At 48.5% G+C, this 13418-nt stretch overlaps 1 protein-coding gene across 3 annotated transcripts in view; it reads right to left on the reverse strand.

Moving 5' to 3' along the window:
• Positions 1 to 739: 739 nt before the first annotated feature.
• The window catches only part of LOC145358428 (ral guanine nucleotide dissociation stimulator-like), a 160531-nt gene continuing 147852 nt past the window's right edge, over positions 740 to 13418 (reverse strand). For 2 of the 3 annotated variants that reach the window (XM_080212498.1, XM_080212497.1), the window contains exons 11-18: positions 12468 to 12554; positions 11041 to 11073; positions 10345 to 10466; positions 9649 to 9744; positions 7910 to 8108; positions 6154 to 6399; positions 4588 to 4702; positions 740 to 2832 (exon numbers count right to left, since the gene is read on the reverse strand). In XM_080212498.1, the coding sequence (XP_080068624.1) occupies positions 2657 to 2832; positions 4588 to 4702; positions 6154 to 6399; positions 7910 to 8108; positions 9649 to 9744; positions 10345 to 10466; positions 11041 to 11073; positions 12468 to 12554 (1074 nt within the window). In that variant the 3' untranslated portion in view covers positions 740 to 2656. The remainder of the gene's footprint in view (positions 2833 to 4587; positions 4703 to 6153; positions 6400 to 7909; positions 8109 to 9648; positions 9745 to 10344; positions 10467 to 11040; positions 11074 to 12467; positions 12555 to 13418) is intronic. The other variant, XM_080212499.1, reaches the window with a different exon arrangement.

The raw sequence follows: 13418 nt of genomic DNA on the forward strand, positions 1-13418 counted from the left end.
AAGGGGGAGAAAAGGTAAGGAAATAGGAGCTAAAGTAGGGGGAAAGATTGGGATGGGGAAATGTGAGGCAGCAGTGCTAACCACCGTGCCACCCTTCTCTGTTTCTATGTTCACTGCCCCCCTCCGGGAAGGAATCTGCTGTCCTCAGCCTGGTCTGGTCTACACATGACTTCAGATAGAAACATAGAAAAACTGCACCACAAACAGGCCCTTCGGCTCACAAGTTGCGCCGAACATGTCCTCTCCTACTGGGCATACCTATAACCCTCTATCTTACTAAGATCCCACAGCAATGTGGTTGTCTCTTAACAGCCCTCTGAAATGGCCTGACCAGCCACTCGTTTGTGATACACACCTACAACCCGGTTTCAAAGGGGCAGCACGGTAGCACAGTGGTCAGCACTGCTGCTTCACAGTTCCTGGGTTGGATTCTCGGCTCGGGTCACTGTCTGTGTGGAGTTTGTACATTCTCCTCGTGTCTGCATGGGTTTCCTCCAGATACTCTGGTCCAAAGATGTGCGGGTTAGGTTGCTTTTGGCCATGCTAAGAAATTGCCCCTTAGTGTCCAGGGTAGTGGACGTTAGAGGGATTAGTGGGTATGATATGGGGGTAGGGCCTGGGTGGGATTGTGTTCGGTGCAGACTCGATGGGCCGAAGGGCTTCTTTCTGCACTGTAGGGTTCTCTGATTTCTAATTGATTGACTCGAAGCCACACATAAACCAATCAAAAAGCAAACAATTTGTTTGAATGAGTGTTCATTATCGTCCCTCTTTTTACAGGATACAAAAAAGTAACAAAGACAACACATTTCACCAGACAAGGAAAGACCCATTGAGCGAATGGCAAGATAAATACAAGAATCAGTAACAAGTCAATATATTAAATAATATTCAACAGTTAGAAATTTACAGTTCCACTCTTCAATATAATGTCTGTACAATGAATAAATATTGTCCCAAAAAAGATTCAATTGCTTTTACAAAACAAACTTTTCTTTTTCAAAAAAAATTCAATGCAGTTCATTTTGAAAATGAGTCATATTCTTTGCAAATTCAAAAAAAAATGTTTCCCGCCAAAGGATGGCTTGGAATTTAACTGTACAATTCCGTTGTCTCCAACACCATCACCCCACCGAAATATGTAAAAAGAACCGCCCATTGGTTATTACACAGTAAGGAATCATTGAGGGCTGGCCATCATTTTTTTGGTCACCTTAACCAATTGCAGTTGACAATCTTGCAGCAGATATCTCCCAGCCAAAAGAGAAAACACTGGAAAATCTCAGCGGGTCTGGCAGCATCTGTAAGGGGAGAAAAGAGCTGACGCTTCGAGTCCAAATGACCCTTTGTCAAAAGGAAGAACCTTTTGCCCTTCCTTTGTCAGAGTTTTTACAAGACTATAAGATATAGGAGCAGAATTAGGCCACTCGGCCCATCAAGTCTGCTTCGCCATTCAATCATGACTGATATTTTCCCATCCCCATTCTCCTGCATTTCTCCATAACCCCTGATCCCCTTATTAAATCAAGAACCTATCTATCTGTCTTAAAGACACTCAATGATCTGGCCTCCACAGCCTTCTGCAGCAAAGAGTTCCACAGATTCACCACTCTCTAGCTGAAGAAATTCTTCCTCATCCTTCCTCTTAAAGGACTGTCCCTTTAAGCTGAGGTTATGCCCTTTGGTTGTAGTTTTTCCTACAAATGGAAACTATGTCCACTCCACCCAGACCTCGCAGACAAAGGGTTATCTGGACTCGAAATGTCAGCTCTTTTCTCTCCTTACAGACCTGCTGAGATTTTCCAGCATTTTCCCTTTTGGTTTCATTCTCCAGCATCCGCAGTAATTTGCTTTTATCAGGTGTTTTCCAGTCTGTGGTTTGATTGGTGACGTCAGGCCAGGAGAAGATCAGTCTTGTTTCCCAGGGTTAAAATTCTCTGAGCGCGGCACGACACGCAGTCGGGTAAGCCCTCCCGCTGGCCGTGTTCTCTTTGGGCATCAGACAGCCTCGGAGGGTGGCGGGGAGGACTCTTCATAAGCAGGACTCAGAGAGAAGGTCAGAAGGAATCTCAAACCCAGTCAAAAGTTATCATTCTCCTTTCTCTCTTCTCGGAAGGTGATTCTAGGCTGACTGTACAAGGTAACTCGGTGAGTCACTTCCAGAGCTACGAGCTCTGCAAACAAGAGTCTATATTACAGTGACAAGTTTAGCGTTCTGGTTCCACTTTAATAACCTCTGATATCGTGGAGAAAGCAATCTACTGAGCCAGTCATTGAGGGCCAATGGTTCTTGTCTTCATGGAGGACCAGTGTTTCTGAACCCTCTCTCGGGCCGATATTCTTTTTACACGTGCACTATTGCTCAGCGTGACTCAAAGCCATGTCTCTGAATACATGACCTTACCCTCATCGGTGCCCTCTCTCCCCAAACGGAGTGGATCAGTTGTCCATCAGAGAGAGAGTTCCTTCTCAGCTCTGCAGTCCATCTGAGTGTTAACGCCTTTCAGTTTCTCCAATAAGTGCCTGTAGTATGATGCTTCTAGCAGTTGCAGTCGCAGACTATATTGCACATTTATTTGTAACACTGATTTTTTTTTAAATATAAAGTTTCGGAGAATCCAGCAAACACAGGGAAGCCTGTCCCAAATTGGAGGAGTTAGAAGATACTTTTGGTAATCTTCAATCCCTTTTGCTTCATTCTGGGCAGCGTTGAGCTGGAAACATGCTTTGTCTTGCCTGCTTTTGAGTGACCCCTTTTCTTTAGCATAAAGTCATAGTTGGCAGATGAGTTCATGGCGTAAAATACATTCGCGTTGTCAGGGATTTTCAGTTCTGAAACAGTAAGGAAAGGTTAATGTGTTAAACTCCCTTCAATTCCACAATCAGATGCACCACAGAAAGTATTCTTTCTGGTTGTATCACAGCTCGGTATGGCCCCTGCTCTGCCCAAGACTGCAAGGAACGACAAAAGGGTCATGAATGAAGCCCAATCATAGAATGTCATAGAATCCCTTCAGCACAGGAGGAGGCCATTCAGTCCATCAAGTCTGTACTGACCACAATCCCACCCAGACCCTATTCCCGTAACCTCAATCCATCACGCAAACCAGCCTCCCATCCACTGACTCTGTCTACACATCCCGCTACCTCGGCAAAGCAGCCAGCATAATCAAGGACCGCAGGCACCCCAGACATTCTCTCTTCCACCTTCTTCCAATGGGAAAAAGATACAATAGTCTGAGGTCACGTACCAACCGGCTCAAGAACAGTTTCTTCCCTGCTGCTGTCAGACTTTTGAATGGACCCACTTCACGTTGAGTTGATCTTTCTCTACACCCTAGCTATGAGTGCAACACTACATTCTGCATTGTCTCCTTTCCTTCTCTATGAATGGTATGCTTTGTTTGTATAGTGCGCAAGAAGCAATACTTTTCACTGTATACTAATACATGTGATAATAATAAATCAGATCAAATGAAATCAGTCCTCTCTTCCTGAGCAGCTGAATGCATGGTATCTAGTTAGGGGATACCACTCTACAAATGCCAATATCTCACTCAGTGGCCATGAGGTGTGTGTGTTGATCAGGGAGGTGAGTGTTGACTGCCGGTCTAGTGTATTCAGGCTGCATTGTAACACTTGCAGCTAGCTTCCAGCAGGGGTCAGTGGCTGATGGAATCAGGCTGATTTTAACCTTCTCTATGCCAGCGGCAAGCGTTCCTGTGGCGCAGTGGGTTCACGTCCCTGCCTCTGAGCCAGGAGACCTGGGTTCGAGTCCCACCCCAGGGCTTGATGGTCAAGAAGGCGTGTTCATAACACAGCCAAACAGGGTAAGTTTGGGCAGCATGATGGGCACAGTAGTTAGCACTGCTGCCTCACAGCACCAACGACCTGGGTTTGATTCCCATTTGGGTCACTGTCTGTGCGGAGTTTGCACATTCTCCCCATGTCTGCGTGGGTTTCCTCCGGGTGCTCCGGTTTCCTTCCACAGTCCGAAAGACTTGCTGGTTAGGTGAACTAGCCATGCTAAATTCTCTCTCGGTGTACCCGAACAGGCGCAAGAAGGTGCCAGTAACTTCATTGCAGTGTTAATGTAAACTAACTTATGACTGATAAATAAACTTTAAAAAACCATCTGTTTGGCTTAGCACTGCTGCCTCACAGGGCCAGGGACCCAGGTTCAATTCTGGCCTCGGGTCACTGTCTGAGTGAAGTTTGCACATTCTCCCTGTGACTGTGTGGGTTTCCTCTGGTGCTCCAGTTTCCTCCCACAGTCCAAGGATGTGCGGGTTAGATGCATTGGTCATGCTAAATTGCCCATTAGTTTCAGATGGGCCAACAGGGTAAATACATGGGTTTACAGGGATGAGGCCTGGATGGGATTGTTGCCAGTGCAGGTTCGATGGGCCAAATGGCCTCCTTCTACACTGTAGAGATTCTTGATTCTCTGCTGATTCGTTGACACCAGATTAGGACAGCCAATTATCTCTGGGTTTTGTTCAGGCATTTCTATCTATAAACAAAAAGTGCCTCCTGCACGCGACAACAGCAATATTAACTCAAAGTGGACTTGTGTTGCAGACATACCCTTGTCCTCTGCGATGAGTTGCACCAACTCGTATTCCTCGGGCCTATCCCCGTCCAAGTTGTGTTTGGCCATCGCCTTTCGGATGACAACAGGCGTCTTATCCTGGCTGGTCACCTGGAACAGAGAGTTTGAACCCTTTTAAAAGGCCAGCTATCGAACTCGATGCTCTAACCAGTGCTGTAGATTCCCACTCCTTTGGTGCATGAGGTTATATAGTGTTCAGCCCCGTCGTACACATAGAAACATTGGGTGGGATTTTCCAGCCGTTCTTGAATTTTCCAGCCCTTCCCGCATTGGGCCCTCCAGCGGCGGGGCAGGCAAGCTGTGGAAAATGCAAGAGATAGACTTTGGCGGGATCTATAGATCCCATCGATAGTCAACGGTGAGCCATTGATAATATAGGAAGATAGAAAATAGGAGCAGGAGTAGGCCATTCAGCCCTTCCAGCCTGCTCCACCATTCAATGTGATCGTTTATCTCAAAACCATACTCCCACTCTCTCCCCCGGACACATTTAGTGTCTAGAAATCTATTTCCTCCTTAAATATCTTCAGTGATTGGCCTCCACAGCTATCCATGATAGAGAATTCCACAGGTTCACCACCCTCTGAATGAAGGAATTTAAGGGTGGCACGGTGGCACAGCGGTTGGACTGCTGCCTCACAGTGTCAGGAACCCGGGTTCGATTCCCAGCTTGGGTCACCATCTGTGTTGAATTTGCACATTCCCTCCCCCACTTGTGTCTGTGTAGGTTTTCTCCGGGTGCTCTGGATTCTTCCCACAGTCCAAAGATGTGCGGTTTAGGTTGATTGGCCATGCTAAATTGCTCCTTAGTGCCCAAAGATGCGTGAGTTGGGGGATTAGCCGGTTAAATATGAGGGGTTACGGGGATACAGCCTGGGTGGGATTATTGTCAGTGCAGACTAGATGGGTTGGATGGCTGCCCTCTGCACTGTGGGTGTTCTGTGGAGCCAAGTCCCTGGCGCTGTGAGGTGGCAACGCCAACCACCGTACCACCCAGGGAATGAGTAAACAAAACTTATCCAAACAAGTTGGCCACATGTGCATCTTAGGGTGGCACAGCGGTTAGCACTGCTGCCTCTCAGCACCCGGGGACCTGGGTTTGATTCCCAGCCTGGGTCATTGTCTATGTGGAGCTTGCACATTCTCCCCGTGTCTGCGTGGGCTTCTTCCGGGCGCTCCTCCCACAGTCCGAAAGACTGGTTAGGTGCATTGACCATGCTAAATTCTCCCTCAGTGCACACAAACGGGTGCCGGAGTGTGGCCACTAGGGGATTTTCATATTAACTTCATTGCAGCGTTAACGTAAGCCGACTTGTGACGATAATAAATAAACTTTGCAACCTTGAGACTGACCCGTTACAGACCTGCCGCGATTTTACCACCCTGCCTGCCCGATTCCGCCCGAGGCCAATGGAGAGCGCGGCTCTGCGAGGCGTGCCCGGGGGCTGGCGAGGCGCTAAAAATTCCAGCCACCACCTTCCCGTCTCCGCCGCTCGGCAAATGAAATAGAAGAGGTGCCGTGCGCCAGGCCGGACACTCACCAAAATGCTCTTGTACATGTTCCCGTTGTCGACGTCCAGACTGACCCGGATGATACAGCAGTCGTCCACCTGCTGGTTATAAAGTGGCAGAGACAGTGTGGAGTAGCTGGATATCCCCGAGACTGAGCGCTTGTGCGTCCGGGAGGACGTTATGGGCGTGGAGGAGACGGAGGAAGAGGAGGCACTGCTTGACCCTGAGCCGATTCCAGACGTGTCCAAAGAGGACAGCGACGTAGATTCCCAGAACTAAAAGAAAAGTTAAAAATAAAAAAAAAATAAAAAATGAGGTTTGCCGTGGGGGACCGACTGGCACCGAGAGAGCCCGGCCTGATCTCGGAATGCACTACCTTCCGGCTTAACGCCAGTACAGGGGTTGTCCTCCAAATGATCAGTGCCAGGAAAAAAAAAAGAATTCCGGGAATGAAACGAACCTGCTAGGTCAGGGGGTTTGCAGTGAACCTCTGCCTTTGGCTCCTGCAATGCCCTTGGCTTCCGAATGCCTTATTGACACCAGTGCCAATCAACACTAACAGCAATCAAAACTTTCACGGTCAACGTCAAAGAATTATGGACAGCTCCAAGTGATCTTTTATCTTATTCCTTATTTCATTCATGTTTTGGATTCCCTGGTGTCGGGACAAGAAGGTTGTCTGCCCTGCACGCGTTCTTTACTCAGAGAGTAGTAAGGGGGTGGAATGCCCTGCCTGCAACTGTAGTGGACTCGCCAACATTCAGGGCATTTAAATGGTCATTGGATAAACATATGGATGATATTGGGATAGAGCAGGTCAGACAGGCTTTAAATTGGTTTCACAGGTCGGCGCAACATTGGGGGCCAAAGGGCCTGTGCTGCGCTGTAATGTTCTAACACACAAACGTTCTAGTTCTGTGGTAGATCTACAAGGATCTTGCCTGTACATGGGACCAACAGCATCAACCAGTTGGACTGTCAGTGGGGAAACAGACTGAGGCGAAGGCAGATAATGCCCTTAGAGGTGACTGCAACAAGAGACTCGGTCGCTGTTTTACGCTTGGACTTCCCAAGCAGGCTCTCTTGCTTGTTGGCTTCGCTGAAGTCTCACAACACCGGGTTAAAGTCCAACAGGTTTATTTGGAATCACGAGCTTTCGGAGCACTGCCCCTTCATCAGGTGAGTGGAGAGGTAGGTTCACAAACAGGGCATGTATAGACAAAGTCACAATTGCATGATAATGCTTGGAATGCAATTAAAGTTTATTTATTAGTCACAAGTAGGCTTACATTAACACTGTAATGAAGCTACTGTGAAAATCCCCTGGTTGCCACACTCCAGTTCGGGTACACTGAGGGAGAATTTAGCACGGCCAATGCACCTAACCAGCACGTCTTTCAGATTGTGGGAGAAAACTGGAGCACCCGGAGGTGAGACAAGGGGAGACCGTGCAGACTCCCCACAGACAGTGGCCCGAGGCCAGAAATCGAACCCGGGTCCCTGGCGCTGTGAGACAACATGTGCCACTGTGCTGCCCTACATATGTCGTGTTTGTGAACCTCTCTCTCCACTCTTACCTGAAGGAGCAGCGCTCCGAAAGCTCGTGATTCCAAATAAACCTGTTGGACTTTAACCTGGTGTTGTGAGACTTCTCACCACCCCAGTCCAACGCCGGCATCTCCACCTCACTCGCTGTGCCAGTGGACGGAAGCCTTTCAGCTCCTTCTGCTGGGACCTGGGATTGGTGGAAGCTTGTCAGCGTTTCCGCCTGATGCGCAGTCCTACCTTTTTCTCCTGGGAGTCCGGCGACTCCGAGATGAAGCTGACATTGATCTCTTCCACGTCGGAGTTGCTGGAGCCAGCTGAGGTGACACTAACGGAATCTGTGGTGTCCCCGCCGCCCAGGTACGGTCCATATTTGAGCTGCTCGCAGGAACGGGACTGGGCACCTGTACCAGGACTGTCCGCCGTCGGTGTCTGCCGGCTACAGACGCCAAAGGGAAGGAAGCAGAAAAGAGTTACAAAGAGCCGGCCTTTCCCATAAGTCTAACTAACACTGAAATCCCATTGTGGGTAGGCCTTGATGTGGTGCTGTATCGTAAAACGGGTGCAGGGCAAATCCTTTCCCCTATTCGCAATTTCTGTTTCCATTGATTTGAACATGAATAGAAGGCAGACTGCTGACTAGCTTCCCCCCAATTTACAGAATGCAGGGGTGGCGCAGTGGGTTAACACTGCTGCCTCACAGCACCAGGGAACCGGGTTCGATTCCCGGCTCGGGTCACTGTCTATGCGGAGTTTGCATGTTCTCCCAGTGTCTGTGTGGGTTTCCTCCGGGTGCTCCGGTTTCCTCCCACAGTCCAAATATGTGCGGGTTAAGTTGAATAGCCAGGCTAAATTGCCCCTTAGTGTCAGGGAGATTAGCAGGGTAACTACGTGGAGTTACAGGAAGAGGGCCTGGGTGGGATTGTGGTCAGTACAGACTCTATGGGCCGAATGGCCTCCTTCTGCTCTGTAGGGATTCTATGGAAGTTACGAGAATGGCACAGGGACGAGGAAATTCAGTTAAATGTGGAGAGAAAGGACTTTGAGCAGAGACGGTGAAGAGGGATTTAGATGGAATTAGCAAAACCATGAAGGCTTTTGATAGAGTGAATGAGGAGAAACTGTATCCGGTGGTAAGGGGGTCAATTTCACCGCCCCCCCCCTCCAGGGATTACGGTATCTGAAGCTCAGGAAGGGGGTGAGGGGGAATACTGTTGATGAGCGAGTTGTTGAGGTCTGGAATGCAGTGGTTTAAGAGCTGGCAGAAACAGTTCCAACATCAATTTTCAAAAGGGAGTCGGATCAACACCTGAAGGGAATAAGGTGGTGTGGGAGATGGGGAAAGGTCGTGGGAATATACAAAGGATATTCTTAAACTAGAACGAGTGCAGGAAAGATTTACTAGGGTGCTACTGGGACTTGATGGTTTGAGTTATAAAGGAGAGGCTGGATAGACTGGGACTTTTTTCCTGGAGTGTAGGAGGCTGAGGGGTGATCTTATAGAGGTCTATAAAATAATGAGGGGCACAGATCAGCTAGATAGTCAATATCTTTCCCCAAAAGTAGGGGAGTCTAAAACTAAACGGCACTGATTTAAGGTGAGAGGGGAGAAATACAAAAGGATCCAGAGGGGCAATTGTTTCACACAGAGGGTGGTGAGTGTCTGGAACAAGCTGCCAGAGGTGGATACAATTCTGTTTTTTAAAAAGCACTTAGACAGTTACACGGGTAAGATGGGTATAGAGGGATTTGGGCCAAATGTGGGCAATTGGGATTAGCTTAGGGGTTAAAGAAAGGGGCAACATGGACAAGTTGGGCCAAAGGGCCTGTTTCCATGCTGTAAACCTCTACAACTCTATGAATGGGTCTAATAAGATAACTCTTCTGAGAAGCTATCAAGGGCACACTGAATTGAACATTCTGTATCTGTGCTGAGTCACAGACAGCGCAGTGACGGCAATGCAGCAAATAACACTCACTCGCTCCATCGCTTAATGATACCACTGTTCTTCTTTGCCTTCAGAGTGTTGCTGGCGGACTCTGCCAGAGGCTCGATTTCACAAGACAGATTGTAGCTGGAACAGTAATGATGATAACAATATTACATTTCCTAATTAGAACAGCAAGCTCCTTCCTTCAATCAACTCGACCTGAACTCATCCTCGCAAAACCTTGATCGCATCTCTAACCAGATACTCATCCAGAGTCAGAATCATAGAATCCCTACAGTGCAGAAGGAGGCCATTCGGCCCATCAAATCTGCACCGACCACGATCCCACACAAGCCCTATCCCCATGCATTTACTCTCGCTAGATCCCCTGACACTAAGGGACAATTTAACATGGCCAATCCACCTAACCCACACATCTTTGGAGTGTGGGAGGAAACCAGAGCACCCAGAGGAAACCCACGCAGACACGGGGAGAACATGCAAGCTCTGCACAGGCAGTGACCCCAAGCCAGGAATTGAACCTGGGTCCCTGGCGCAGTGCTAACCACTGTGCTACTGTGCGTCCACTAATCCAAAATGGAGGATATTGCTGTGCCATTTGGCTTATCTCAGGGATATGACCCAGCTGAACAGTACCCGGAACATTTCCCCTAAAGGTGTGACTGAACAACAGCGCTAACAGTGGCACCTCTTCCATGTTTGCGCCAGAGATCCGCCCCCTACCTTTCAGCCTCGGTCAGTCGCTCCACGCTTCGAAACCACTCGACAAAGCGATGGTCCGGTGTAAACGAGTAATTATTGCAGGCGGATTGCAGCAACTTAATCTGGGCAATCACTTCAAACTCCTGGGGAAAAAAAACATTTATCAATCCCATGAATTAACAATTCAGGAGGACAGTATAGTGAGCATGTGTGTGTGTTTGTGTGTGTGTGAGTGAATGTGAGCATGACTGAGTGTATAAGCGAGTGTGTAAGCGAGTGTGTGAGCAAGTGTGCGAGTGAGTGTGTACGTGAGCATGAGTGTACATGAGCATGAGTGTGTGAGAGCATGAGTGTGTGTGAGAGCGTGAATATGTGTGAGCGTGAGTGTGAGTATGTGAGTGTGCAAGTGAGAGAGAGAGTGTGAGAGTATGTGTGTGGTATGTGAGTGAGTATGCGTGTGGCGTGTATATGTGTGTGTGTGAGCGACTGTGTGTCTGGGCACGTGTGTGCGCATGTTTGAGTGTGTGTGTTTGCATGTGACTGAGTGTGTGTGAATGTGGTGTGTGTGTGTTTATGTGGTCTGCATGCACGCATGTGTCTGTGATGTTACCTACAGCGGGACTGGAAAATCCTGCTGGCAGGAGGGGCTGGAAAATCCCACCCAGTGTATTGGGCACCTTACGGGGCCACAGTGATCAGGACTGTAAAATCACATACCTTGCGCCTTTTTTCAAAGTTGATCAATCCTCCCTGCAGATTAGAAATGAACAGATTAGTTGAGGTTCAATGCATTCTGTTTTGTGTGTCTGTCTATCACCTAGGCCTGACATACACCCTGTAGAGACCCCACTGGCCATCCTTCATGTATCTGCCTGGAGTGTCTGTGGTAGTCAGCTCTTCACAGAGCCACAGAGAAGGCGTGGCCCACAGACACTGAACCCAAGGTGGACTGCCCACTGTTGGGGTGGTGGTGGGGACCCTAATGCTCAGAGATCAAACAACTACAACTTGCATTTACACAGCGCCCTTAGCACGGTAAAACATCTACCGGCGACTCACAGGACTGTTACCACACAGGATTTAACACTGGACCATACAGGGAAATATTGGGACATGATAGGTATTAAGGAACATCTTAAACGAGGTATGGACAGATAGAGAGACAGGGAGATTCCGAGCGAGCATTCTGGAGCTTAGAGCCTAAGCATGGACACCAGGCAGTTAGCAGTGTTGCCTCACAGTGCAAGGGACCTGGGTTCAATCCCCAGCTTGGGTCACTGTCTGTGTGGAGTCTGCATGTTCTCCCCGTGTCTGCGTGGGTTTCCTCTGGGTGCTCCAGTTTCCTCTCACAGTCCGAAAGGTGTGCTGATTTGGTGCACTGGCTGTGCTAAATTTTCCCTCAGTGTAGCCGAACAGGCACCGGAGAGTGGCGACTAAGTAATTTTCACAGTAACTTCATTGCAATGTTAATGTAAGCCTACTTGTGACAACAATGAAATAAACTTTAAACAGTTGGTGTGAGGAAATGGGGGATGAGCAAGCGACCAGAACTGAAGGGGAGCAGTGGTCTGGGAGGATGGTAGGGCTGGAGGAGGTTACATTGCTTGGGGGTGGCTGGGTGAGTGGGGGGCATAGGGGTGGGCAAAAGTCCTCGGAGGGTTTGAAGTAAGGATGAAAGACTGTGAATCCCCTGATCCGTATGACTCAACCCTACAGTAAGGATAAATAAATATTTGAACAGCAAAGGAACTAAGGGTTATGGTGAGCGGGTGGATAAGTGGAACTGAGTCCACAAAAAGGTCAACCATGATCTTATTGAATGGTGGAGCAGGCTCGAGGGGGCACAGGGCCTACCCCTGCTCCGAGTTCTTATGTTGTTATGCAACTGAGCCTTCAGGGAGTCACTTTTTAATTAAGTTGTGTATGTCTCGGAGTGACACATTCCAAGTTGTTGTTTGACACGTTTAACACAGCGAGTGACCCATTTAAAACCAACAGTTAATTCCTTACTTAATCCAGTAGGAAGAGAGAGAGAAAATACACTAACATCTGCAGCCCAATATCCCAAGCGGTGGTGGTGGTCTACAGCTAGGACTGTTTGTGATATAAAATTGGGAGGAAATGGCAGACTGTCTTTCACTTACATCCAGATGATCTTTCACTGCAGTGTCCAACATGACCAGGTCAGTGAGAAAGGTCCCCAGGTATGGGATCGTACCCTGCATGACGCCCTAGAGAGAGAGAGAGAGAGAGACAGCGCACAGTTTACCCGATGAATTGAAGACGGTTCTTTTAGGCAAATTACTGATCAGAAAATCGGAACTCCGTGGGTGGGGGGAGGGCAATGGGAAATGGCGGCAGATGGGCTGTCACCATGGCGATCTGCACTGGGCCTTCATGATATCGTGTAATTCTTTTTTTTATTCGATCGTGGGACATCACTGGCTGGCCAGCGTTTATTGCCCCTCCCTCGTCACCCTTGCGAATCACATAAAATCCCTACAGCACTCATAGAATCATCCAGAATCCCTACAGAGGTAGTAGTAGAGGCGGGTACAATTTTGTCTTTTAAAAAGCATTTTAGACAGTTACATGGGTAAGACGGGTATAGAGGGATATGGGCCAAATGCAGGCAATTGGGGCTAGCTTCGGGGTTTTAAAAAAAAGGGCGGATGGACAAGTTGGGCCAAAGGGCCTGTTTCCATGCTGTAAACCTCTGTGACTCTCTGTAAAGAAAAAGGCCATTCAGCCCAGCAAGTCTGTACCAACCACAATTCCACACAGGCCCCATTCCCGCAAACGCGCGCATTTATCCTGCTAATCTCCCTGACACTAAGGGTCAATTTAGCACGGCCATTCCACCTAACCTGCACATCTTTGGACTGTGGTAGGAAACTGGAGCACCCGGAGGAAACCCACGCAGACATGGGGAGATCGAGTAGATTCCACACAGGCAGTGACCAGAGGCTGGAGTTGAGCCTGAGAAGGTGGCAGTGAGCTGCCTTTTTGAATCGCTGCAGAGCACATGCTGTGGGTTGACGCACAATGCCATTAGGGAAGGAATTCCAGGATTTTGACTGAGTGACTGTGAAGGA

This window comes from Carcharhinus amblyrhynchos, chromosome 25 (genome assembly GCF_965287045.1).
Source record: "Carcharhinus amblyrhynchos chromosome 25, sCarAmb.v2.hapA, whole genome shotgun sequence".
Taxonomy (NCBI): Eukaryota; Metazoa; Chordata; class Chondrichthyes; order Carcharhiniformes; family Carcharhinidae; genus Carcharhinus; species Carcharhinus amblyrhynchos.